Source organism: Podarcis bocagei (genome assembly GCF_964188305.1).
Source record: "Podarcis bocagei genome assembly, chromosome: 3".
In the NCBI taxonomy this organism is placed as follows: Eukaryota; Metazoa; Chordata; class Lepidosauria; order Squamata; family Lacertidae; genus Podarcis; species Podarcis bocagei.
This window is the reverse complement of record NC_138127.1, coordinates 99014174-99040500: the sequence shown is the minus strand read 5'-3', so window position 1 is coordinate 99040500 and position 26327 is coordinate 99014174. Positions and strand designations below refer to the sequence as shown.

The following is a 26327-nucleotide window of genomic DNA, read 5'->3' as shown; positions in this document are numbered from 1 at the left end:
GTTGCTTGCCATACAGCGGCTCTTGCTGATCAGCATGCAAATTTGCTTCTTCCCCTTCCATGACCTCCTATCTCTGGGCTGTAAAACTCTTTAGAGCAAAGGTTTATGCTTAAGTTATTTGTAAAGCTCCCAGCCAGCCCCGTTTTAATGGAAGCAATTAAAGGTTGACAGAGCAACAGATTTACTCAATGCTAACTTAGGAGTCTAATCCATTGGAAGATGGCTTACCAGATACCTAGCTTTCTTCACAATGCATGCTGGTATGTGCCCTTCTCCACATACCAACTGTCTTGCAGATCTCCATAATAAAAATTATGCGCATTAGTGCAAAAAAAGAAAAGAAAAAATTACTTTTTTTCTTTCCTACTACTACATGTTTACCCAGGCAGGTTTAGATCCTAAGGCATTTATCATAATTTCACAATGCACTTCGGTACAGTAATGTTTCATTACACTATATTGCATTGGTATGGTATATCAATAATTTCATAATCTTTGGCCATTTGAGTAGTTTTGGAACCTACACAGCCAACACTGAAGCATCTCAAAAGCAATGCCACCACTTTTGAATTGGGCAGTTGTGAAACTTGCAGTAGCTTTAAAATCAGGTACCTTTCACGACAAGAAAAGCATCGTGCAAGCAGAATCGGCAGATGCTACATGCCTGTCTAAGAAGCATCTTGAAAACTTCAAGGATGCCACATTTCTGCAAATAGGATAAAATGGGAGGAATTTGACATTGTGCTAAAGTGGTGGTTCTAACAGGGTGTACATTTTAGCTTGCTAAATGCTCTCCTAACCCCCAGAGGCAATTTTGAAGGGCTAGGCTGGGATGAAGTATTTATTTCCTCTTTAAAAATATTTAAAATATGTTGGGCTGATTGGCAAGAGGTTGGTGGGATGAAAGTAGAACTTTGAGGGTTGCGATATTCTGGGAAATGGGTTTGCTTAATGCAGTGAAGCTGTGGGAGTGTTGGTTTTTTTGTTTCAATACAAAGGCTCTTCTTTGGACTGAGTAGGACATCATCTCCAGTTATATCTAGCCAAAAGGACATTTGATTTTAGTTGCCAAGCCTGCCTTTCCATGTGCAAAAAGGCACAGTCTTATTTATTTTTTTACCTTTCGTTTACCTGCTTTAAGTGGCCAGACATTTGCTTCTACTATTTATGTGCAGTTTAATGAACTAATTGTGCCCGTTCTTGGAAAGACCTAGGGTTTTAAGCGTGGCAGCTTCACTGCTGTGAATAAATTATAGAGCGCCTCACGCTTGGGTCTTTGTCCATCTGTACAATTCTTGAGCGCCATGACCTTCCCCCTTGTTTCTCCATTGTGCTCTGGCTGAGAGCTTGGAGAGCTCGAAGAATCTCGTGCTGCCAAGTCGAATGTTATGAACGGCGCTTTCCCTCTTTTAGGGCTTACTTGGATAAAGATGTCGCTGTGTCTGAGGAGCTTGTCCAAAAATACAGCCATATGGTGCTTGGCCACTTCAACAACACAGTTAAGGAGCTCAGACGCCTCTTCCTAGTGGATGACTTGGTGGATTCGCTAAAGGTAAGAGACTTCCATTATTTCCAACCTTTCTGGAGTATATACTTGCAGAAGGGGAGGGAATCTCATCCAGGTTGACCTGAAGGACCATCTGGTGTTTGTCAAATGCAGTAAAGCATGTGAGGCGGGCAGAGATGTGGCTGTATGGTTTTAGGGCAGGGATGGCGAACTGTGCCCTTGCTTTGGATGTTGTTGGGACTCCAGCTCCCATCAGCCCCAGCCAGAAGGGGTGATGGGAGTTGTAGTCTAGCAACACATGGAGGTCAACAAGTTCCCCACCCACACGTTAGAGGTTCTAATGACCACCGGGGGTATGTGGGCCTATTTGGATTTCAGTTCCCTTGTAAGTCTTTCCCAGTATTTATGCCCATTCTTAAATTAGGCAGGCATATTTGAAATTTGTTGCTTTAGAAGCAATTAATATAATTGACTATTGGGCCAGAAGCAGGAGACTTGGGATGCTTCCATACTAGTTATATAAGGTGGAACTGCCATGGTTTGATCACAGTTTGGGTGGGCACCCACCCAACAGCAGCATCTAGTATTTTTGGTATTTGTCTTCCGTCTGAATTCCAAGTCCCATCTTTATCAGTGCCCCTTCCCAGTTGAGGAAGGCTGCTTTAGAGCTGCACTTCTGCCTTTTTAAAAGGGCAAATTTTGAACATGAGTTTGGACCTGTCACAGGTCAGCACATATTCATTATAAAATTTGTGGTGGGTTCCATTTCATGACCATGATTTTGAATTTTAATCCTTTCATTATTGGTAAAAACACTTCCCCAGCTATTTAAAAAGAAAAGATATTCAGCACCATAATTCTATGATGTTTGTGGTTTAATTATTCCCACTTTATAGTTTTGTGGTTTTTGAACTCCATTGCACCATACTACCGAAACTGGCATAATAGCATTATGGCGTTACAAGGCTTTCATTAAAGAAAAGTTTTAGCTGGAAAAGGATTTCAGCAATTTGAAGCATTGGCTTTTAAAAATGTATGGGGGTCATTAAAAATGGCACCCACCAAAAAACGTTGTGAATGTGTGTTGTACTTCAGATGGCCCCCACCCATGGATTCTGTGCAGAGAGTATACAATGTTGTGAACATTGACAAAGCATAATACTTCCAATAGAATAAAAGTCTTTGATCCAACTGGCAAAAGAGGAAGAAGAAACCCTCTGATATGAAAAATTAATTTCAGCTGTCAGTAAAGTCTTCATTCTTGCCCTGAACAAGGGAATATTCTGCAGTTCCTTTCCAGCTCATTGATTTAGCATTCTGCCGTTCTTTCATGCTTCAAAAGACTTGCATAACCACGTAGGTTTATATGAAGTGGAGCACGTAGGAAGTGCTTCTGAAATAGACAATAGCTTGGATATTTTCTTTCCCCATCTAAAACCATGATTGGTTTTAGATCTAGGCTAGAGTAGCTGATACCGTAGGGCTGTGGACGTGACACCTTTAATATTTAACCACTTATTTTCTTATTTAACTACTTTATTTTCCATCTGCAAAAATGCCACCTTAGAGTGCATTTAAATGCCACTTTACAACTTCTTGCTACTGGATAATTCCAGTTGAGAGGCTGGTGATCTGAGCAAAGTTTTCCAGTGTTGGTATAGCCACTTCTATGTCTTCAACAGCCCTGGAGGAGGATCAACTATCTCCTTATCAGAAAATCTGAGTTACTACCTGACACTGTTGATTGACTGAAGCCTATCTGTTTTGCTCTACTGACTTATAGAATTTGCTCACTGGCGACTTTGGGGTGTTGAAATTTCAACTCCCTGACTTGGTTCAATTTCTGGTGTTGCCTTAGCAAGATTCAAGCCAGTGTCCTCTCTTGCTCTGCTGAAGGCTTTCTCCCAGCAGTCAGCAGCATAAAGCAAGATTGAAGCAACCCATTCCTAAAATGTAAAAGGAAATTGCTGAAGGATGGTTCTGTGGAACTCAAGATGAGTTGGAACAAAATAAAACCTTTAGCATTGTTTTGTTCTCCTTACTGCAGTTGTTTGAGGCTTGAGAACACCAGAGGAATCCTGCTGTAGAAGACCAGATATCTGTCTAGCATTCCAGGTCAGGGATGGTCAACATGGTATCCTCCAGATGTTGCTTGACTACATCTCCCATCATCATTGACCATTGGCCGTGCTAGCTGGAGCTGATGGGATGGGTGGTGCTGTGGGTTAAACCACAGAGCCTAGGGCTTGCCGATCATGAAGGTCGGCGGTTCGAATCCTCACAACGGGGTGAGCTCCCGTTGCTGGGTCCTTGCTCCTTCCAACTTCGCAGTTCGAAAGCATGTCAAAGTGCAAGTTGATAAATAGGTCCCGCTCTGGCATGAAGGTAAACAGCATTTCCTTGTGCAGCTCTGGTTCGCCAGAAGCGGCTTAGTGAAGCTGGCCACATGACCCGGAAGCTGTACGCCGGCTCCCTTGGCCAGTAAAGCCCAGAGTCGGTCACGACTGGACCTAATGGTCAGGGGTCCCTTTACCTTTTAACATCTGGAAGGCCATCAACCCAAAGTTGATTTAGAATCTTTTCATGCTGAGGTGCAAATTATGTATTTCCCCCCCACAAAGGGAAGAAGATATTTCTCTGACGTGTGTGGAGTTTTTTTATTAATGACTTTTAGATAAGATTTCTCTGTGGTTTGCAGTATCTTTGGCATCCCACCCTCTTCTGGGGAAAGGCCTGCGGTCAGCCATATTTAAAATGCCAAAGAGGGAGTGGAAACTGTCCCATTCCTTAAATTCGGAAACTCAGGCAGCCTAGAAGATGCCAGTCACATTTGCTGGAGGGACTATTCAACAGTTTCCCAATACCATTTGCCAGGTGATGATGGCAGATCAAAAGAACTCCCAGCTATGCAGCGATGGCAAAGTAGACTTTTGAGGAGCAGGAGGTTTGCTGAAAAGTTTTCAGTCATACTGTGATTTTATAAAGATCTGCTGTAGCAATTGCAGCACAGTATAAATTCGCCAAAACATATGTCCCAGGCAGTCTTATTCTGCCACAGGACTCGCTCCTATCTTTAGTATCTTCAAACTGTGTTAAGGGGTCAGCTGTTCAGTGTTGGGTTTGGGGTTGATTATTTTTCTTGCTAAATATAGTAGGAGTCACTTGACAAGGCATATAACAGATCACATATTGGTTTAACACAGCCTTTCTCAACCTTGGGTCCCCAGATGTTGTTGGACTACAACTCCCATCATCCCGGGCCACTGGTCCTGGTTGCTAGGGATGGTGGGAGTTGTAGTCCAACGCCATCCAGGGACTCAAGGTTGAGAGAGACTGCTTTAATGCCATTTAGCCCAATATGACAGGATTAAAAGCCTTAGGTGCAAGGGCCAAATGTGCCCCTCCATGACGTTTGGTCTGGCCCTTGGAATTCTCCCCGGGTCATACTCCTCATGGCTTTGCTACACACCCTCACTTGCCTGGCTGAAAACTCTGGAAATGCTTCTTTCTTGTTGACGGAAGATAGAGATGTGTGTGTTGGGGGTGTCTGCTTCCTGTAGTGGCCCCCATGCTCTTGGCTAACTATATGGCAGAGCCATATGGGCAGGGATAATTCTGCAATGCTGTCTTGTCATTGGTTCATGTAACTGAGCCTGCCTGGTGGACTGACTTTCCTGTAAGATGCACCCTGTCCTATCTCAGAAGAATTCTTGCTTAAGCTTACAGCCTTAAAAAGAAGAAGACGACATACAAGGGCCCTTGCCTGGAAAGAGATTTAGGTATCTTATCTGAGCCTTAACATCTGCTGAGACTTGCAGCCGGTTCTGAGATAGGCCAGAGTACTGCAGAAACAGCCCTTTGCCCATAGTTGCTGTATAAGTAAGACTTCTATGCAGTTTCTGAAATAGGGGTTGATTTTTTAACAACAACAACAACTCCCTAGTGGCTCTTAAGCGATGTGATGAGCAGCCACATTGCAGGGAAGGCAAGGTTTCTAACCCTTTGGAGGAAAAGGCAAGCTTACGCACCAGAAAATGTTTTGTTATGGATGTGCGGAATGACCTGGCCTTGTCAAAGACTCTGCAACAACTGTAGGCCTCAGATTGTGGTATACATGCCAGGGGGTGGGGACCTCAGGCTCTGTGTGTGTGTGAACAAGTCATTGCAGCCCTCCAGGACTGTCTAACCTCACTGGCCTTTCTCCACACACTCCTTGAGTGCTTTTGTCTACCTGGAATGTGACCTTGAAGAATGGAAAGGGCTACGTGTAAAACCTCTGGTGTTTCTGTGACTGGAATGCATCCTTCTATGCCAAGGAGTTTTCGTGCATTCCCTACTTTTGCATCTGGCCACACCTTCTTTCCCCTTTTGCTGACATGTGGCCTCTGCAAGGTTGTCCGTGATGATGATGATGATGATGATGATAATAATAATAATAATAATAATAATAATAATAATAATAATAATAATAATTTATTATTTATACCCCGCCCATCTGGCTGAGTTTCCCCAGCCACTCTGGGCGGCTCCCAATCAAATGTTAAAAGCAATACAGCATTAAATATTAAAAACTTCCCTAAACAGGGCTGCCTTCAGATGTCTTTTAAAGATAAGATAGCTACTTATTTCCTTCACATCTGAAGGGAGGGTGTTCCACAGGGCAGGTGCCACTACCGAGAAGGCCCTCCGTCTGGTTCCCTGTAACCTCACTTCTTGCAATGAGGGAACCGCCAGAAGGCCCTCAGTGCTGGACCTCAGTGTCCGGGCTGAACAATGGGGTTGGAGACGCTCCTTCAGGTATACAGGTAACATGGTATTCAGGTAACATGGCCCTCAGGGTTCCCTTTTCCTGATAAATGCCACCAAGCATTTTCTGCTGCATTTTCTTGTCGGTGCTTCCCAGGGTGCTGTGTAAGCCGTGCTTTTAAGTCGAAAGTACTGTGCCAAGCCAAGAATGCATAATCTTAAATCTACATAGAAGCCTCTCCCAGCAGCCCCAGGTTGCATGCAGTGGTCAGAGATGAAGGGAGGTGCAGACCAGCAGCATCTACAGGGCCACAGGTGTGCTGCTGCAGACTTAAGCGTTCAGCAGGAGCCTCTGCTGCAGGTGCTGCAGCCAGTGGAAGAGGAAAAGGGGTATTAACTGGACATGGGCCTTTGGGTTACTGGCGCTTTGTCACCAATATCCATTTAATAGTGACATTACCAGCATTGCAGGTGCCAAGCAAAAGCTTCTTTATATTCTCCTTGGGCAGTGTTTCTCAAGCTTGGGTCCCCAAGTTTGTTGTTGGACCACAACTCCCATCATCTCTAGCTAGCAGGACCAGTGGTCAGGGGTGCTGGGAGTTGTAGTCCAGGAACAACTGGAGACCCAAGTTTTTTTTTGGGGGGGGGGACTCAGGATACCTTTGGTTAACCAAGGGTCACAAGCAGGGGTTTCTTAAAAGGTAAAGGGACCGATGACCATTAGGTCCAGTCATGGCCGACTCTGGGGTTGCAGCTCTCATCTCGCTTTATTGGCCGAGGGAGCTGGCGTACAGCTTCCGGGTCATGTGGCCAGCATGACTAAGCTGCTTCTGGCAAACCAGAGCAGCTCATGGAAATGCCGTTTACCTTCCCACCAGAGCAGTACCTATTTATCTACTTGCACTTTGACGTGCTTTCGAACTGCCAGGCTGGCAGGAGCAGGGACCGAGCAACGGGAGCTCACCCCGTCGCAGGGGTTCGAACCACTGACCTTCTGATCGGCAAGTCCTAGGCTCTGTGGTTTAACCCACAGTGCCACCCGCATCCCAGGGGTTTCTTAGAATGCAAGAATTGAGAGATACAGGGTGTATGGGAAAACAGTGCCATTGAGTCTTTGGATGAACTCTTGCTAATTTGCCATTTTTTACTACTTTTTAAATGCATTGCTGAACTTCTTTTTTTAAAAATTAACTCAGTTCATAGTTATATCTTAAAGGCTTGTAACCTTCTTCGAACATTATCCAATAAAAAAAGAAAACCCAACCCAAGTAATAAATACTTCTAAGTAAATGATTGTGCAAATGTGCTCTTAGTCATTTTGTTCAGAGAGCCCTTCCCCTACTGAATGTTTTGCTCTCAGATTAGCAGTGGGAATCAGCTGACCTGGGAACTCTCACCCACTCTCACCCCACACGCAACACATTAGTGATTCAGCACTTCCAGGTCACACCCCCACACCCCTGCCCTTCTTACTTGGCAAGTAGATCTTAAACCCTCTGGGAACTAGTAGGGCTCTATCTCATCCTGGGACACGTTGGTCTCGTTCCCTTATTTCTCATGTTACATTTGGAATAGTAAAGGTGATTCTCCCCCACCTCCTCCAGTTTCACGTGGTTGGGGTTTCGGGTTTGCAATTAACTAGATGCTTAGGAAAGGTAAACATTTTGTCTCCGAACGGCCCTCCTTGCTTCCTCTCTCAAGTCCTAAAGAGCCACCAGTTCCTTGAGAAGAAAGACCACAGACCAAGTTGTTTCTCAAGTTCAGTCCCTAGTGAGCTGGGCAGAAAGGATGTCAAGTTAGCAGGACCGAAAGAGACTCAACGCACTGCTGTAAACCAAGCCAGGCCACTCGTCCATCTTGCTTAGCATTGTCTGCACTGACTGGCAACAGCTCTCCGGGGTTCCAGGCAGGGCTGTCTCCCAGCCTTACCTGTATGTGCCAGGGAGCGTCTACATGCAAAGCAGATGTTCTGCCATGGATCATGGCTCTTCCCCAGCTCCCTGCCTGAAATAATGGAGAGCTGCTGGGCTGGATGGACTGGTGCTTTGACACAGCAAGGGGGAACTGTGCACATCCACAGCTCTGCAGTTAAAGATTTTGCAAAGCTGCTTCCCCCCTTCTAGACTTAAGACCGGAGATGGGGAGCCTGTGGCTGTCCATTGTGCTACTGGACTCCAACTCTCATCAGCCACCAGCCAGCATGGTTAATAACCAGGGATGGCACGAAATGTAGTCTAGAATCAACTAGAGGGCCGCTGCTACTGAAGACAACCTTAACCCCACTCCTCCCATTCGCACTAGGTCACAAAGAACCAAGGCAGCCTTAACGGCTGCCACCATCTAATTTCTGTGTTCTGGGAACAGAAGCTTAGAGTGTCTGGGAAGTGGAATGCAAGGAAGGAGGCTGCAGCGGGTGGTGGTGGTGGAGAGAACAAAGGTTTTGTCCTACGTCAGTGGTTTTCAACCCATGCACTGTGGAAACCTGGGGTGCCTTGAATGATAGTCAGGGGTGCTGTGGGCAACACTGGTCTCTGTCCCTCTGTCCTTCCCTCCCTCCTCTGATGCCCTCTCACATCTCTGCCTCCCAAAGGCTTGCACAGGTGTTAGTTGCAGCAGTGCTGGCTGCAAGCTACCCAGGTGAATGATGCCTCTGGCGCTGGGAAGGGGGTGCTTCCCAGGCCCTGGTGGGGCAGTGTGAGGAGGCACATCTCTTTGGGGCAAGGAGGGTGCAGCTCAGAGGCCAGAGGCGGCAGCTGCAGCTGCCCAGAGGACTCCCAATGAGAGGGGAGAGGAGAGGCGGCTGGGTGAACACTTCAGAAGGGAGGGTGTTCAAAAAAGGGTGAGGAGCTGCCGGCTCTGCAGGCACAGGGTGACGTAACTGGGCTCCTGAGGCTCACAAGGGCGCCACAGAAAGAATGTAGTTGGTCAAGGGAGCCAAAAAGGTTGAAAGCCTCTGCCCTACGTAATATATATCAACCTTGCTTGCTGCTTGGAGGGTATCTTGCTAACGAAACATCCCCTTCCATGCACCTTAAGTGCATGGAAGTAGCATAGGGAAGTTTCTAATGTGTTGTGGTTTGCTTCGGGTTTTATGATTTGCTGGAAGCCGCCCAGAGTGGCAACCCAGTCGGATGAGTGGCATATAAATAAATTATTATTATTATTATTATTATTATTATTATTATTATTATTAGCCCTAAATCTAATGGCACAGGGCCTGTCTCATTGCTTGTACTTGAACCTCTTCTGTGGTCAAAATGGCCACATGAACCACCGGGAGATGGAGCAGACGTGAAATCCTATGAGACTTTTCGTCATTCTCTGCACGGCCAGGGGACCTCAAAGCTAAAGTCTGTGGGATCCCATTACAAGTCCTTTTGGCTATAATTATCTTTGACATACGGAGTCTGGAGCGCTGCCTTTTCGCTGCCTGATCTTTCCATGCTGCCTTCAGTGAAGGCCACCTGAAGAGTGGGAACAAATGCCAAATTGCCATGGGGGATGCTGCTGCTGCGAGTGACATTCCCATATCAACTTTCCCCATTTCCCACATGCAAGGCTTTAGAATGGCTTACTTGGGGAGTCTCCCATCATTTGGGGAGTCTCCAGCCACCTCCACTCCCCACGTAGCAGCCAGCCCATGGCAACTGCAAAGCCTACTTGAGCTCTAATAAATGGTCCACATTCTGACTTCCTACTCAGCTTTCTCTTTTTTCTTCCAGTTTGCCGTGTTGATGTGGGTGTTCACCTACGTTGGTGCCTTGTTCAATGGTCTGACATTGCTGATACTGGGTAAGTTGGCCCTCTATACTACGTTGCACCTAATAACAAAGCATTCTGTGAGAAAAGCAGTACGTCGTCGCGATTTTGGTGTCACGGCACAACATGATGCCGAGGCGTCAGAGCAAATTGGCAAAGGCTGCAGAGATTTTGTGGGGGAAGTCGTAGAAACGCCATGTTTTAATCTGTAGGGTTTGCAGAGGAGGGCAAATTCCATTGCTTTTGACTTGATCACAGTCATTTGCTTGATATGCCAATAGTAGCAATCAGGATCAGTATTCTTACAGGGCAAAGTAAGGGGAAGGCTGCAGCTCAGTGGCAGAGCATCCCCTTTGCATCCAGAAAGTCACAGGTTCAATCCCCGGCATAGACCTGCAGTATAGGGCAGTATATAAATTCAACCCATCAGCCTCCGAATAGAGCTGTGCAAGATTCCTTGCCTGAAACCTGCAGCCAGCCACCGCAGATGATACTGAGCTATGGTCTGACCTAGTTTAAGGCAACTTCATGGAATCATAGAAGGAACCACAAAGTACCATCTCTTCCAACCCCTGCAGTGCAGGAATCTTGCATGGCCCTGAGATTAAGAGTCTTGTGCTCTACCAACTAAGCTATCTTAAGTAGCTCAGGTAAGTGCATAGGTGTCTAGATGATGTATCTGGGGACCTTGCTTTGCTTGTCCAGCTCAACATCACATGCCCAGTCATTGTTTGGGGGCACTGCATCCCATATTCACAGAATGCAGAGACTGCTGCCTGTTGCAAGGGCTATTTGCAGCAGCCTCGTATTTTTGTTTTAGCCTGGAATCGCACACCTTACTTCAGGGGTCAGCCACCTTTTTCAGCCGTGGGCCAGTCCACCATCCCTCAGACCATCTGGAGGGCCAGACTATATTTTTTTTTGAGGGGGAAATGAACGAATTCCTATGCCCCACAAATAACCCAGTAAAAGGTAAAGGGACCCCTGACCATTAGGTCCAGTCGTGACCGACTCTGGGGTTGCGGCTCTCATCTCGCTTTATTGGCCGAGGGAGCCGGCGTACAGCTTCTGGGTCATGTGGCCAGCATGACTAAGCCGCTTCTGGTGAACCAGAGCAGTGCACGGAAACGCCGTTCACCTTCCCGCCAGAGCGGTACCTATTTATCTACTTGCACTTTGACGTGCTTTTGAATCCCTAGGTTGGCAGGAGCAGGGACCGAGCAAAGGGAGCTCACCCTGTCACGGGGATTCGAACCGCCGACCTTCTGATCGGCAAGTCCTAGGCTCTGTAGTTTAACCCACAGTGCCACCCACGTCCCTTTAAATAACCCAGAGATGCATTTTAAATAAAAGCACACATTCTACTCATGTAAAAACATGCTGATTCCTGGACCATCCGCGGGCCAGATTGAGAAGGCGATTGGGCCGCATCTGGTCCCTGGGCCTTAGGTTGCCTATCCCTGCCTTACTTGATCTTTTCTGCATCCCTGCATTTGCATACACTTACGGATGTTTCTTGTGTTGTGTTTCCCCCCGCATCCCATTCCAGCTCTGATTTCGCTCTTCAGTATTCCTATTATTTATGAAAAGCACCAGGTGAGTACACGGTGTGGCACATATTCCCTGACAACTGTGCCAAAAATGTGATGGTTAATTGGGACGATTAAGAGTAAGTTGTGTACCAAAAAAGATTTGAGAGAGCTCTGCAGAACACAATCCCACCTCTTCTCCTGCTGATCTACTTAGCCGCTGCTGTTCCTAGTGCTCAGCTGGGGTTATGTAAGTCCCTGGAGGGTGTCCCTCTTAAGCTGACTTGGCAGGCTTTCCTAGTTGGGAAACTACTTTGGAGCTGATCAACTCCAAATGACCTGCTTTAGAGACGCTGGGAGGCAGAGAGCTAGATTGGAGGGGGCAAGACTTTCAGAGAACAGGCTAGCAAGAAGAGCAGAGCACCATTTCAAGTAAACAGATAGTGGGTCCCCTCTGCCCACATATATGGATAAATTCCTCCTAGACCATCTTCAACGGTAGGGTTGCCACATTTCAAAAATTGGAAATCCAGGCACAAAAGTTGTTGAGCCCTGTTGAACAGTGGCTTGAAATTTATATTTTGCTCGGTGGGTCTACAAGGAAGCTTAACAGGCATAAACTTACAGACATCCTCTACGAGACACTGAAAATTGTATTAAATTATATTAAATTTGCCTTAATTTGTGGATTTGGTAAAATTGGGAAAATCAATAAAAACGATGGGGGGGGGAGGTACTGAAGATTTTGCAGATCTTTAAAACACCACTAATCCTATACTAAATAAAAAGCCTTGCACAGTTCTGAAATAGATACACATACAGAAGACATGATCTACTCTCAAGGCCTAATGGAAAAGGGATCCTTTTTTGTTAGGGTGGCAGGAAACCTCTGTCCCTGGTTATGGGGGGGGGATGTTGAGCAGAAAGTAAGTGTTAATACATGGTGATTTCCTGTGTTATTGAAATGGTAATTCATCCTTGTGTCTTTACTTGCTAGGTTCAAATTGACCATTACCTGGGACTTGTGAACAAGAATGTCAAAGATGCAGTGGCAAAGTGAGCATATAGAATTTTGAAGATAATTTTAAAGTAGCTGATACCTTTCAATGTTATTTTTAGTGAGAGATTACGTGTGTGTGTGTGTGTGTGTGTGTGTGTGCGCGCACACACACACAAACACACACACAGAAACCTCTTTCAAGGCCCTGTAATCTGGAATGCTCTCTCCAGGGGAGGCACACCTGGTGCCTTCATTGTTTGTAAGTAAAAGCATTTTTACTTACTCAAGACTTTAGAGTTTAACTCTCAGCTTATTTTTTTAAAACGTGGTGGGGGTTCAGTTAGATTTGTACTTTCAGACCTATTACTGTATTTTCGCTTGCTTTTATTCTTGTTTTTATTCTTTGTTTTTTTAAGTCACTTTTGCGGGGGGGGGGGAAGCAACTGATAAATATAATAATCTCACACAGCAGAGAGATGAATGTGAGCTGAATGAGCATATTAAACTTGTGCTTCTTGTAATTTTCAAAACTACCATCTATGGATCATAGAATCATAGAATCATAGAGTTGAAAGAGACTACAAGGGCCATCGAGTCCAACCCCCTGCCAAGCAGGAAACACCATCAGAGCACTCCTGACATATGGTTGTCAAGCCTCTGCTTAAAGACCTCCAAAGTAGGAGACTCCACCACACTCCTTGGCAGCAAATTCCACTGTCGAACAGCTCTTACTGTCAGGAAGTTCTTCCTAATGTTTAGGTGGAATCTTCTTTCTTGTAGTTTGGATCCATTGCTCCGTGTCCGCTTCTCTGGAGCAGCAGAAAACAACCTTTCTCCCTCCTCTATGTGACATCCTTTTATATATTTGAACATGGCTATCGTATCACCCCTTAACCTCCTCTTCTCCAGGCTAAACATGCCCAGCTCCCTTAACCGTTCTTCATAAGGCATCATTTCCAGGCCTTTGACCATTTTGGTTGCCCTCTTTTGGACACGTTCCAGTTTGTCAGTGTCCTTCTTGAATTGTGGTGCCCAGAACTGGACACAGTACTCCAGGTGAGGTCTGACCAGAGCAGAATACAGTGGCACTATTACTTCCCTTGATCTAGATGCTATACTCCTATTGATGAGGCCCAGAATTGCATTGGCTGAATGGATGATTTATCACTCTATTTGAGGTTGCAAAGAAAAGTATTCTCAGGTCAAAACTGAAATTCACTAGAGCCTCTGGGTTTCTGTGTGACATCTCTCTCTCTCTTTCTCTGGTCTCTCCCTCTGTTCTTCTGCTTCTGTTTTCCTTGATCAGGCACCCCCAAACTCAGCCCTCCAGATGTTTTGCCACTTCAACTCCTATCATCCCTAGCTAGCAAGACCAGTGGTCAGGGATGATGGGAATTGTAGTTCCAAAACATCTGGAGGGCCAAGTTTGAGGGTGCTTGTCCTTGATAGTCAGCAGCCCAATCTCTTTGCTCTGCAGCCTCTTTGTCCGCTTGCACTTTTTACACTGGACTACTTAGGTTGATTTGCTTGTTATATAAAAAACACTTGTACACCCCAATTTGATAAATAAAATTTGAAAATCTAAGTGGTTTGCAGCAGCCACTGTACAATAAAAAAATGTGCAGATTTAAAATCGGAGATCATCAGCTAGCTATTGCAGAAAAATGCTTTCTTTACTGGCAGGATAATTCTCTCTTTTTTTTAAAAAAAAATATTTTATTATTATTTTTTACATACAATTTCCAAAAAAACATACAACATATTTTCTTATCTTATTCAGTGTTTGGGACTTCCATCAACCGCACCTGAAGATTTTTCAATCTTTATCTGCATTTCATTAATTTCACTATTACTTTTAATAGTCTCTTCATACTTTTCTCTGCAATATTTCACATAGTCCTCCTTACAAAACTTCTTGCAATCCTACTAGCGTAATCTCTTGATTACAATTTCTTTTCAAATAATTCACATATTTACTCCAGTCCTCTGAGAATCTCTGATGCCACAGGTTTCGAATCCTTTCTGTCATCTTGTCTAATTCTGCATAGTCCATTAGTTTCGTTTGCCATTCCTCTTTCATCGGTAATTCTTTTTTCCATTTCTGTGCCATTGGTACTCTAACTGGCAGGATAATTCTCAGCCATCATTTAAAAGTTAAAACAGGAGATGCATGTTGAATTTCTGTTGGGAGAGCATTCCACACAGCTGGACCAATGCCACCTAAAGGCTTGGTTTTAGGTCAAATGAGTTTCACCGACTCTGGGGGATTACGGAGTATCGGGGAAGGCAGGAGGCATAACATTTAAAACGCCTTGTTTTTGTTTCTTTGCAGGATCCAAGCTAAAATCCCCGGGCTGAAGCGCAAAGCCGAATGAAAAACCTAAAGCAACTTTTATTAAAAATAGGAGTTCATCTTTTAAGTGGGGAAGGGGAGGCATATTCATTTGGATTACGTGGGGAGGGTCAGGGAATAGCAAAACCTTGACATTGCAGTGCAATTTCACAGATCTTTTATTTTTTAGCAACGCAGTGTTTTGAGGCGGGGGGAAATAACCTGTTCTTGACTGCCATGTGTGTTCATCATAAGTATTGTAAGCTGCTATGTATGGATTTAAACCTAATCCTCTTTTGCTTCTCCCGTGTGCAGCACTGGTTAACATAACAGATTGGAGAGCTGTACATTTTATGCTTCAGCCAAGGTAGTCTTGCTGCGTTTCGAGACAGCGCAGTGCCGCTGGAGTGCAGGGGGAGAGCATTTCAGTTTAGCACTGTCTCTGGTCTGTGTAGGTGGATTGCAGATTTTCTTTAAAAAAAAAGAGGAGAGAGATGTGTAGAAGAATATGCCATTAAAGCAAGCTTAACAAGCCTTGCCCGTTTGGTATCGAGTGTAGCCGTATTGTGCTTTTTAATTTTACTGTTTTATCAATTGCCAATATAAAAGTTATATAAATATATATATATAGTGTTTCACAGCAGCTTAGGCTGTCCAGCTCCTCCACAGTGCTTGGAATATCGGAGAACGGAACTGGGTTTTGTTTTGGGTTTTGTTTTAGCTCCATTTAGCTTAAATCTTCAGAGAAAAAAAAACACTAGCATCTATTAAAGAAAGAAAACACCCAACTCTTCTTGCACATTACACAGTTTTCTGCCATAACTTTTGCTGCACAAACCTCCTATAGTCTATTTTGAGTAAATAAGTTTACAGCCTCTCAAAACTCTGGATCTGTGGAAGGAATTTCTGAAGGCGTGACTCCCAAGATCCTTGCGGGGCACTGGCAAGGAATACCCAGCATGCTTGTTCTCCAATGTGCTCGGAATCCTCAGCGCCTGTGCATGGGTCAGCGGGTTGCGCCCCGATGCTGCAAATGTCGTTTGGAAATTTCGAACCTTGTGAATGCAAGAAATTGCAAATGGAAAAAAAAAATGTATACACTTGCGGTTCAAGCTGTATTAAACTAAGTCTGTGGAATGCATTGTGAAATGTAAAAACAAAACAATTTGAGTATCAATAAAGCGTATAGACTTAAATGGTGGCGTGTTGTCTAGCAAATTAAGCGTGAGTGCAGGGACCGGCAAATTACAGGTGTTCAGCTGGACTGTGCAAATCCTCTCCACTGAAATTATGCTGAGTTGCTGCATGGTGGTAGATTGGTACATGTACTTTGCCACTTACGGCTCCAATTAACTAGTGAAGAAATACTGCAATAAGTCCAGTTCAGTCTTACAGACGACAGCTCCCAGCATCCCTGACCCCACTGTCCATGGCGACTGGGGCTGATGGGAGTTGAAAGGCAGCAGTATCTGGCGGACAACATATTGGCTACCTCTGATTCAGTGTTCAAGATCATGAGTCGGCAAGGTTTACCTCGCCTGTGCCGGTTCACTCCCGCAGAGATTGCTCTGTGGGCTGGATCACATCTGCACTGATGTGATTTCCGGCATCTGCACGTACATGATTTTCTGCACTGCAGAAGCGGGTCCCTGCTCCACGCTGCGCATGGGGACTCGCTGACTGAGCAGCTTGGTTCAGGGGCAGCCCATGGGCTGTTTAAACGACCCTCCCTGGGCTGCTTATGGCTCATGGGCCGCAAGTTGCCGACCCCTGTTCAGGATCATGTGACAAAGAGGCACCTAGTGTGTGCCACTTCTACTCTCTTTAAAAAAAATATCATTTTTTTTCCAGAAAAAGTATGTGAATGAGTCACTCGCTTTTATTTATCTGTTCTGGGAACTTTTGACAAATGAGATCTTTGCTGTCTATGATCAATGCTCTAAGAAGAAGGGGCAGCCGGGCAAAGACCAGTCTCCTTGTTTTGGGTGTGCTGCAAACCTCGAATGAAAAATCTTGACACGCAGCTGTTTTCAAATCATAAATCTTTTACTGGATCGCTTGAAAAATAAACTCATGCAAGTACTATTTTAATTTACATTATAATACAGCACCAGGAGCATATTGTTCCTAAAATCAAACCGTATGAACAAATACAAACAAATCTCTTCCTGGCACACACACATACACACACACTCTATTGCTCTTAAATATTTTTGCACAATTTCACTACATAGCAATTCATTCTGTCACATTATTTTTTTATTTTAAAAAAAGAATTAGGATACAATCAATATGAAAAGGCCAGCATTACAACATAGGCAAACAAGGTGACCATCTGACATCAACGGCTCGATATGATTACACTGCCTAATACAGAAAGGCTTCCTTAACAGAGAAGAGTATGGGGATAAGACTGCATAGGGACCTGTGTGTCGGAAATCATAGAGGCATGTAAGGCATTAATATATTCTATTGATCAACTCTCAACAAATGGTAGCACTTTTGCACATTGATCCCCTCTCCTACCCCTCTGGAGAATTCTCCAGTTTTATTTTGGCTCTCTCTTAAACCTGGGAGTGAGCTGCTTACCTCAAGCGGAGCTTGTTGGAACAAAGATATTTGCACGTCAAACCTTGCTGCCTGTCCCTTTGCAGGGAGGCTATCTGTTTGCAGAGTATTGCTAGCGAAGGAGGATGCAGTGGCCTCGTTTCAGCAGCTGGTGGTGGCCCCTGCCTGACTTGGCAAAGAAGATAGGAGCCCTTTTCCTTCATTGGCCAGCTAACTATTGCAGCCTTAACCATAGCACCCAAACCCAGTAAGGTAAAGGTAAAGGGACACCGGACCATTAGGTCCAGTCGTGGCCGACTCTGGGGTTGCAGCGCTCATCAAGCTTTACTGGCCGAGGGAGCCGGCGTACAGATTCTGGGTCATGTGGCCAGCATGACTAAGCCGCTTCTGGTGAACCAGAGCAGCGTACGGAAATGCCGTTTACCTTCCCGCTGGAGTGGTACCTATTTACAGTGGTGCCCCGCAAGTCGAATGCCTCGCAAGACGGAAAACTCGCTAGACGAAAGAGTTTTCCATTTTGGAGGTGCTTCATAAAACGAATTTCCTATGGGCTTGCTTCGCAAGACGACAATGTCTTGCGCGTTCCTGCTGGTTTTTTCCCCTCCCCCCCTTTTCTAAGCCGCTAAGCCGCTTATCAGCTGATCCGAGCAGCAGATAAGCTGCTAAAAGCGCTAATAGCGCTAATCCGCTAATCCTTCAATGGGCTTGCTTCGCAAGACGAAAAAACCGCTAGACGAAGAGAATCACAGAACGGATTCTTTTCGTCTTGCGAGGCACCACTGTATCTACTTGCACTTTGACGTGCTTTCGAACTGCTAGGTTGGCGGGAGCAGGGACCAAACAATGGGAGCTCACCCCGTTGCGGGGATTCGAACCGCCAACCTTTTGATCGGCAAGTCCTAGGCTCTGTGGTTTAACCCACAGCGCCACCCGCGTCCCAATATCTTGGGGCAAAAGGACCTTTCCATTTCCTCCCTGTAACTCCACTATAAAGTACAGGAAACTGATCCTGTAATCTTCCAAGTATAGGAGGCCTGCTCTACCACTGCTATTGGATTTTTCTGGGTGAGGGAGAAAATTCTGCAGCTTCTTGGTCCCCTGCCTGAGAGCCTGTGGTGTGTAGCTGCCAAGTTGTTTGCCAAATCTTTGGAACAAAGGTGGAGGAAGGTTTATTTATCAAAGCATTGCCATTTTGGGCCCCGAACCTAGAAACGCAGCGGGAAAAGGTTCTTCTGAAAGTGGGAGGGGGCCAGAAAGAGAATAATCTCCCCTTTTCCTTACGGAAACCTGAGTAGGAGTTGACCAACACCCAGAGGACCACAAGGCCCTCATTCCTATCCTCAAGACTGTGTTAGATATGTTGCAGATTTGACAGGCAGCTATTTATAAGAGACTTTCCTTGCACCCCACCCACTCTTGTTAAAAGAACCAGTTGAGACTCAAGTTAAAATACTGAGACAGATTAAATGCAAGAGAGAATTGAACATCGAGGGTGGGAGGGCAGGAGGGGGAATGACTTTGTCAGCCCTCGTCAGTTGTGGAAGTTGTAGCACCGAGAGTAGAAAGCAGACACAGGCAGGAAGCCTGTACCACTGGCAAAGCTTTCAAAAGGCACTTCATAGAAAACTGGCAAATGAACTTATTTTTAAAACCGGAAATATCTGGGGAGGGGAGGGGGTAATGATATATTTGGTCAGTATAAAATTAGCCAAGGCTCAAAGCTTTCTTTACTCCAAAGCCCTTGCCCAATAAGGTTTTGTAGTGGGTGGTTTCAGAATGGTTGGGTTTATGAAAAAACATGAATACTTTTTAAAAACTATCTTCAAATTGCAACTCGTTTTGTTGGCAAAAAGGCTACTGAAGCTTAAGTTTGCACTATGGGCTAGGCTTTGCAGATTAGGACTCCTGATTTTCAGCAAGAGAGGCTTAGAATCATAGAATTGGGAGGGACCCCCCCCCCAGAATCATCTAGTCCAACCCCCTGCAATGCAGGAATCTCACCTGAAGCACCCATGACAGATCAACGTCAGCACAAACCAAACGGGGCATCCTTCAGTCTTAAGGACCAAATCAATTACCGTATTTTTCCATCTATAAGATGCCCCCATGTATAATTCACCCCCTATTTTGGGGGACTCCAATTTTTTGGGGGGGATCTATCCGTGTATAAGACGCCCCCCCAAATTTTGGACATCATTTTTTAGGGGGGAAACCTAGTTTTAGATATGGAAAAATACAGTCATGTTTTCTTCGTTTGCAATGGTTGAATGGTTGGGGGATGGCTGTGGCATCCAACGTAGCTCAAGTTTCACACATTTAGAATCTACGCAGCGTTTTGTTAGAAAGCCGCCTGCTGAAGTCTTGGGAGGCATCCCTGTTTGGCACTCACGTGGCGGTGGTAGCAAGAGCGGCACTGGAGGAAACTGACCTTCAAAGGCATCGCCATACAAAGACGCTAGAAAGGAAGAAATGTCAATTACCATCTGTGTGCACATGTGTGGTTGAAATCAAGACTTCTGCAAAACTGGCAACCTGGCTCTGCCGTCCAGCTTCCTTATCTGCACGGTTATTCTAATTCAAGGAATATGCCCCATCCAGCAATACATACTATACAGTCGGACCTTGGAAGTCGAACGGAATCCGTTCCAGAAGTCTGTTCAACTTCCAAAATGTTTGGAAATGTTTGGTGCATGCTCTGGTTATCTCTCGCTTGGACTACTGCAATGCGCTCTACGTGGGGCTACCTTTGAAGGTGACCCGGAAACTACAACTAATCCAGAATACAGCAGCCAGACTGGTGACTGGGAGCGGCAGCCGAGACCATATAACACAGGTCCTAAAGCATCTTCATTGACTCCCAATACATTTCTGAGCACAGTTCAAAGTGTTGGTGCTGACCTTTAAAGCCCTAAACGGCCTCGGTCCAGTATACCTGAAGGAGCGTCTCCACCCCCATCGTTCTACCCGGACACTGAGGTCCAGCACCGAGGGCCTTCTGACGGTTCCTTCACTGCGAGAAGCCAAGTTACAGGGAACCAGGCAGAGGGCCTTCTCGGTAGTGGCCCCCGCCCTGTGGAACGCCCTCCCACCAGATGTCAAAGAGAACAACAACTACCAGGCTTTTAGAAGACATCTGAAGGCAGCCCTGTTTCGGGAAGCTTTTAATGTTTGATGTATTATAGTAATTTAATATTCTTTTGGAAGCCGCCCAGAGTGGCTGGGGAAACCCAGCCAGATGGGCGGGGTATAAATAATAAATTATTATTATTATTATTATTATTATTATTATTATTATTATTATTATTAGTGTGGCTTCTGATTGGCTGCAGGAAGCTCCTGCAGCCAATCAGAACATGCGGAACCCGTGTTGGATGTTCGGGTTCCAAAAGAACGTTTGAAAGCCGGAACGCTCACTTCCGGGTTCCGATTGTTGGGAGCCAATTTGTTCGGGAGCCAAGGTGTGATTGTATATTAAAAATGAATCTCTACAGGCCATAAGACTTCAGCTGCATCCTCTCAGATCTTGAATTTGTTCATTACAGTCCGGCTAAGGCCTGTGCAAAACGGCATGTGCCCCATGCCAGACTCTTGCAGCTGTTTAGTGACTCAGATCCGCCCCACAAATTCCTTCCAATGACACAGGGAAGACCGTTGAATATTACTTGGGGCATTAAGGCAAGCCAGGGAGATGAAAGACTTCAAACGTGAATAGTGACGGTTAATTTTTATTTTTTACTAGTTTAACATTTCCATTTCTAACGTGGAGGCTCTTTGATAATCGTTGCACCTCTCATTCTTGTAAGAACCCAGACACGTTCGTTGCAATTTGGTAGATGAAGGAACAGAGGATGGCAGAGATATTGGCTTACCAGTGACCTGGGTTCACAAATCCAATTTTGCTCGCGTGCAACATTCAATCCGGGCTACCTAATGTCTCGAGCAATGCCCTTTGGTTTGCTTCCTACATGTTTACTGTAGCCGAGTTTAAGCATTTCCAACATTTCCTTGCGACGGTAACAACTGTTCCGTTTATTTATGGCCTTCTCTTTGGAAGGGGCCCTGCTCCACCCCTCCTGCTGCTCAATGCTGTTTTCCTGGCTTGCAAGAGGAAACAGAAGTGGCGCAAGCACTCTCCTCTCACCCAGTAGAGGGAAGGCAAGGGAGGGAGGGGGACAAAAGCAGACTGATCAGGCCCCAAGGTCTATTTTTCTGTAGCCCGAGGGCTCCACTCCCTGACTGGGGGCCACATTTTTGTACAGTAGGCAAGTTTCTCCCTCGTCAGCCTCCATTCCGATGGGCAAGAAGCATGATCAGAATTCACATCCCAGCCAGATGGCGAAACCCAAGGAAGGCGCAGCCAGGGAGGATCAAAGAGGATGTCCAGGGACCCGGCTGTGGAAGGGGCCTGGTCTGGGGAGAGTCGCAAGGGCTGAGGGCTGCATGCGCCTCCCAAGCCCGAGGTTCTCCAGCCCCGCTCTGGAGGAATGGAAAAGTAGAATATAGTGGTACCTCTGGATGCAAATGGGAGCCGTTCCGGAGCCCTGTTTGCATCCTGAAGCAAACGTAAGATGCAACTGCACATCTGCATGTGCGTGGGTCACGTTTTGCCACTTCCGCGCATGTGCGTGATGTCATTTTGAGCGTCTGCGCATGTGCGAGTGGCGAAACCCAGAAGTAACACGCTCAGTTACTTCGGGGTCACCACGGAGTGCAACCCGAAAATATTTAAGCTGAAGAGTATTCATCCCGAGGTATGACTGCTTAACAGACGGCTGCCTTTCACTGAGGGAGATCATTGAGCCCATCCAGCTAAGTACTGTGTGAACTAGAGGTGAGGATGCTCAGGGCTGGAATGTGGCCCCCTGGGCTTCTTTATCTGGCCCTCAGAACTATCCCCACCCAAGTGCTTTTGCCTGGCTGAATAATCACAGAATCATAGAGTCTTAGAGTTGGAAGAGACTCTTGAGTGTCACCTAGTATTGTCACCCCAGCATTGCCGGAACCTCAACTACAACATCCATGACAGATGGCCACCCAACCTCTGCTTATAAACTATTCCACTTGTCTGGATGGAAGATAAAGAATGTTTGTAAGGAATCCAGCCTACTGCAGAAAGGCAAAGTTTACATCCTTTGCTCTGCCCAACTGCCGACTTGTTCCAGCAAAGGGCTGGATGCATAGCTGTCAACTTACAGATTTGAAAACAAGGGACCAGCAGCCTCAAAAATAATGGATCAGTAGCCAAAATAAGGGATTTTCCAAACACAGGTATGTTCAACTTCTGAGCCCCTCCGAGCCAAAGGCAGAAAGCCCAGCCAGCAGCCAAACAAAGCCTCAAGCGGTGGTTCCCACAGCGCAGCAACCCGGCAAAGGGGATGCAGCAAGGAAAACCACCGTCACCTTTCCGCTGGGAAGCGCTGAGCAAAGGCGAGTCCCCAGGCAACGCGGCTGATTTGATCGGCACAAGGCATGCAAGCTCCACCTCCCAGTCGTTCTTAGACTCCTTATTGGGTGAGCAACGCAGCCGAGCAACACAGTTGGAGCCTCCCTCCTCCCTGGCCGGCAGGGAGGGAGGGAGGGAGGGAGGGAGAGGAGCTGCTTCCTTTGAAACCCAGGAAATTTATGGGATATCATCAATAAGGGACAGCAGCGGGACATGGCGCTGGGATAAGGGACTGTCCCACCAAATGAGGGACGGTTGACAGCTATGGTTGGATGAGTCTGTGTGTCTCTTTGCCACCATTTCCTACAGCAGCTTGTAGGATCTGGCAGTTAGCACTGACTTCTTCCATTTGATATTCTTTTATTCTTTTGTCCTCTCCACCACAAGAGCTCAAAGCAATATCTTCTCGCCTCCCAAGAGCCTTGCGAAGCGGGCTAAGTTGAGTGTGAATCTCCCCGCGGGGACCCGAACTCTGCTTTCTCACACCCAAACCCAACACTCAGCTCGGCCTAAACAAATGCAAAAAGTTACCTGCAATCATCCCCTCCGGTGCTGATAACGTACTTGTCATCGTGAGAGAAGCGTATGTTGGTGACGTGAGCCGAATGGCCGAAGTAACGCTTGTGTTTGGCCTGTTGGGAAAAGGCAAGGTTTCTCTCACACACAAAAAGCACCGTCTCGTTCCATCCACATTGGCAACTGCAATGTTTTTTAATCGTCAGAATGCAATGAAGACCGACTACATTGATCACGGGCATCTGAACACTTCTGAGAACCCACAATATGGTTCTATATACAGGCATCTCCCTCGTCATGTGTGTTTAACTTGAGAACAACTGCATATATGCGCAGTGCCGGGGGGGGGGGATAAATAAATCAATTTAAACTCCAAAAAGGCACAAGAGACAAAAACACCCTGGAAAGAGCGGAAAAGCAGCTAGTGATCCCAGGAGTCTACTTCTGAATCACAGCCAGGCACTTCAGGGTACTGGTCTACATCCCTTGTTGTCATTTCCAAATCGTCCTCTAGCGATAAGGAAGACAGAGAGCCACCTTTGCTACCATTTATCCCCGTCTGGTTTTTTAAAGGGGGTTTTCAAGGGTTTCCAGAAGTTTAGAGAGGGGTTTACAGGCTTTGTAGATGGTTTCCCCCACTATACATGATTTCACCTATATGCTGTAAGTGGGGAGACAGAAGCCTGAACCAAGGCAGGGGCAGAATGCAACTTGGTCGGCCTTTAAAGGTGAACCTATATAACTTGCACTGTTTGAAACAATGTGTGAACCGAAACAAGAGCCACCCTTTGAGATTCTCCGTTCCTCAGATTTTGCAGTGCAATTCTACAGTTAAGTAATGTGTTTCACAATGCATGCGTTAGGTTAAATATTCAGATATTCATGAAAATAACACGCAGGAAATGTATTGGGGGGGATTGCTTTGCAAAAATGCACATATTTTGGGAAATTAGCACCCCAAAATGTGTATATTGGGAGAAATTTGCACAAAGATGCTGATGAATTCTCAGAAGGACTTAAAAATAAATAAATCACAAGATGATGTGGAGAATTGAACTTAAAACTGGGAAAAATGAGAAACTGAAATTCTCACATCTAACCATCCCTGGTAGATGCAACCAGGAATAAACTGGAGAAAAAGTTATCACTGTGTCCCAATTTTTTTATTGCTGTGCGGCACAGTTTGGAAACAAGAAATTCCTGTCTTGGGGGCAATAAAAATGTAAAGGTAAAGGACCCCTGACAGTTAAGTCCAGTCACGAATGACTCTGGGGCTGCGGTGCTCATCTCGCTTTACTGGCCGAGGGAGCTGGCGTTTGTCTGCAGACAGTTTTTCCAGGTCATGTGGCCAGCATGACTAAGTCACTTCTGGCAAAACCAGAGCAGCGCACGGAAATGCCGTTTACCTTCCCACCGGAGTGGTACCTATTTATCTACTTGCACTTTTGACATGCTTTAGACCTGCTAGGTTGGCAGGAGCTGGGACTGAACAATGGGAGCTCACCCCGCCGCGGGGATTCCCTGCAAAAATATATACAACTACAGTTTCCTCCTTTGCCAGATGCCTGGCCTCCAAAATGCACCAGGCAATTAAAAAAAAATTTTTTTTTTTGCATTCTAAGAAAATTTCCTCTCTTGTTCATTCATGAATTCAGCACCTCACCCCATTTTCTGATTCTGTGCACAGACACCACAAAGCTAGAAAGCTGACTTACAAATTTTTCAGTGCAGGGGAAGTCAAAGAGTTTGACTAGTCCAAAGTCGTCCCCGGAGACAATGTTCAGGCCAGCGTGGGTTACGCAAGCGCAGTTGACATCTGCCTTATCCGCATTTCGAGGCCAAATACCAATGACTTCATCTCCAAGGATACTGCTCCAATGGTGAAAGAAGAAAGAAAAAAGATAGTATAGCATTTGGGGCATGTGTTTCTGAAGACAGTAAAGCCCTTAGGGAGCCAGGTATGTTGTTTTTTTAAAAGAAAAAATATACTGAGATCTCTCAGAGAAGATGCTTTTGGTAGCACAGAGGCAGCCAGTCCAAATGTGTTGGCATCCATCTGTCTCGAAAGACAATGTAGTGTACCTCTGGGAGCGAAGTGAAATTGCTGGAGAGTCACAGCACCTGCTGTGGCTGCAGAGACCGGAAACTCATAACTGCTGCCTCCCATGTCATTTTTGCTATGTTAGCAACACCAAAGTGACCTCTCTGGGGTGCAAGTCTGGACAATGTATGGAGGCCCTGGGCTGCCCAGACAACAAGACCCCACCTTGGCCTCACTGATGTGTATGGGATGTAATCCATTGGTATGGTCATTCCTGATTTCCCTAGCTGGGCACAGGCAGGGGGACATCCAGTCAGTGTAACTTTCTCTTCCACTGGTCTGGAGCATCTTCCCCCTGCATGTGATCTGGGAGATGGGCATGGCTCCGGCTGACTCCATAAAAGAGCCAAGTCATGCAGCCATTTTCTCAGTCTACTTTTGTCTTTCTATTGTCTTTCTGTTCTTTTGCTGCCATGCTGCTCTCCTGCAGCCATTTTGCTATCTGACTGTAATTTTGCTGTCTGCTGGCTCTTAGCCAGCAACACATGACTTCAGTCTCCATACGAGATGAACTCACAGTTTATTGTGTAACCATTAAGCAAAGCCCGCCTTTCAGGGATCAAATCGTGAACTGAAATGTGAGTAAACTTTTTGTTACTTTACAGTGGTACCTCGCAAGACGAATGCCTCGGAAGACAAAAAACTCGCAAGACGAAGGAGTTTTTTGTTTTTTGAGGTGCTTCGTAAGACAAATTTCCCTATGGGCTTGCTTCGCAAGACGAAACGTCTTGCGAGTTTGTTTCCTTTTGAAGCGGGAACTGGGCTGGCAGTGAGCGAGTGAGGGAGCGACCTACGTTTTCCAGAGGGATCCTCTTCTGGAGAGGGC

The 26327-nt window shown here is 45.9% G+C and overlaps 2 protein-coding genes across 12 annotated transcripts in view; one reads left to right on the top strand and one right to left on the bottom strand.

Annotated features, from left to right (window-relative positions):
- Window positions 1–16069, top strand: part of RTN4 (reticulon 4) — a 65423-nt gene extending 49354 nt beyond the window's left edge. For all 6 annotated transcript variants that reach the window (XM_081188415.1, XM_081188414.1, XM_081188416.1 and 3 more), the window contains 5 exons: window positions 1414–1552; window positions 9976–10045; window positions 11562–11608; window positions 12539–12597; window positions 14874–16069. In XM_081188415.1, the coding sequence (XP_081044541.1) occupies window positions 1414–1552; window positions 9976–10045; window positions 11562–11608; window positions 12539–12597; window positions 14874–14916 (358 nt within the window). In that variant the 3' untranslated portion in view covers window positions 14917–16069. The remainder of the gene's footprint in view (window positions 1–1413; window positions 1553–9975; window positions 10046–11561; window positions 11609–12538; window positions 12598–14873) is intronic.
- Window positions 16070–18180: 2111 nt separating this feature from the next.
- The window catches only part of EML6 (EMAP like 6), a 166127-nt gene continuing 157980 nt past the window's right edge, over window positions 18181–26327 (bottom strand). For 2 of the 6 annotated variants that reach the window (XM_081188342.1, XM_081188343.1), the window contains 3 exons: window positions 25116–25269; window positions 23416–23516; window positions 18185–19896 (listed from right to left, as the gene is read on the bottom strand). In XM_081188342.1, the coding sequence (XP_081044468.1) occupies window positions 19872–19896; window positions 23416–23516; window positions 25116–25269 (280 nt within the window). In that variant the 3' untranslated portion in view covers window positions 18185–19871. Of the gene's footprint in view, window positions 19897–23415; window positions 23517–25115; window positions 25270–26327 lie in introns of all 6 variants that reach the window. The other 4 variants (XM_081188346.1, XM_081188340.1, XM_081188341.1 and 1 more) reach the window with 4 other exon arrangements.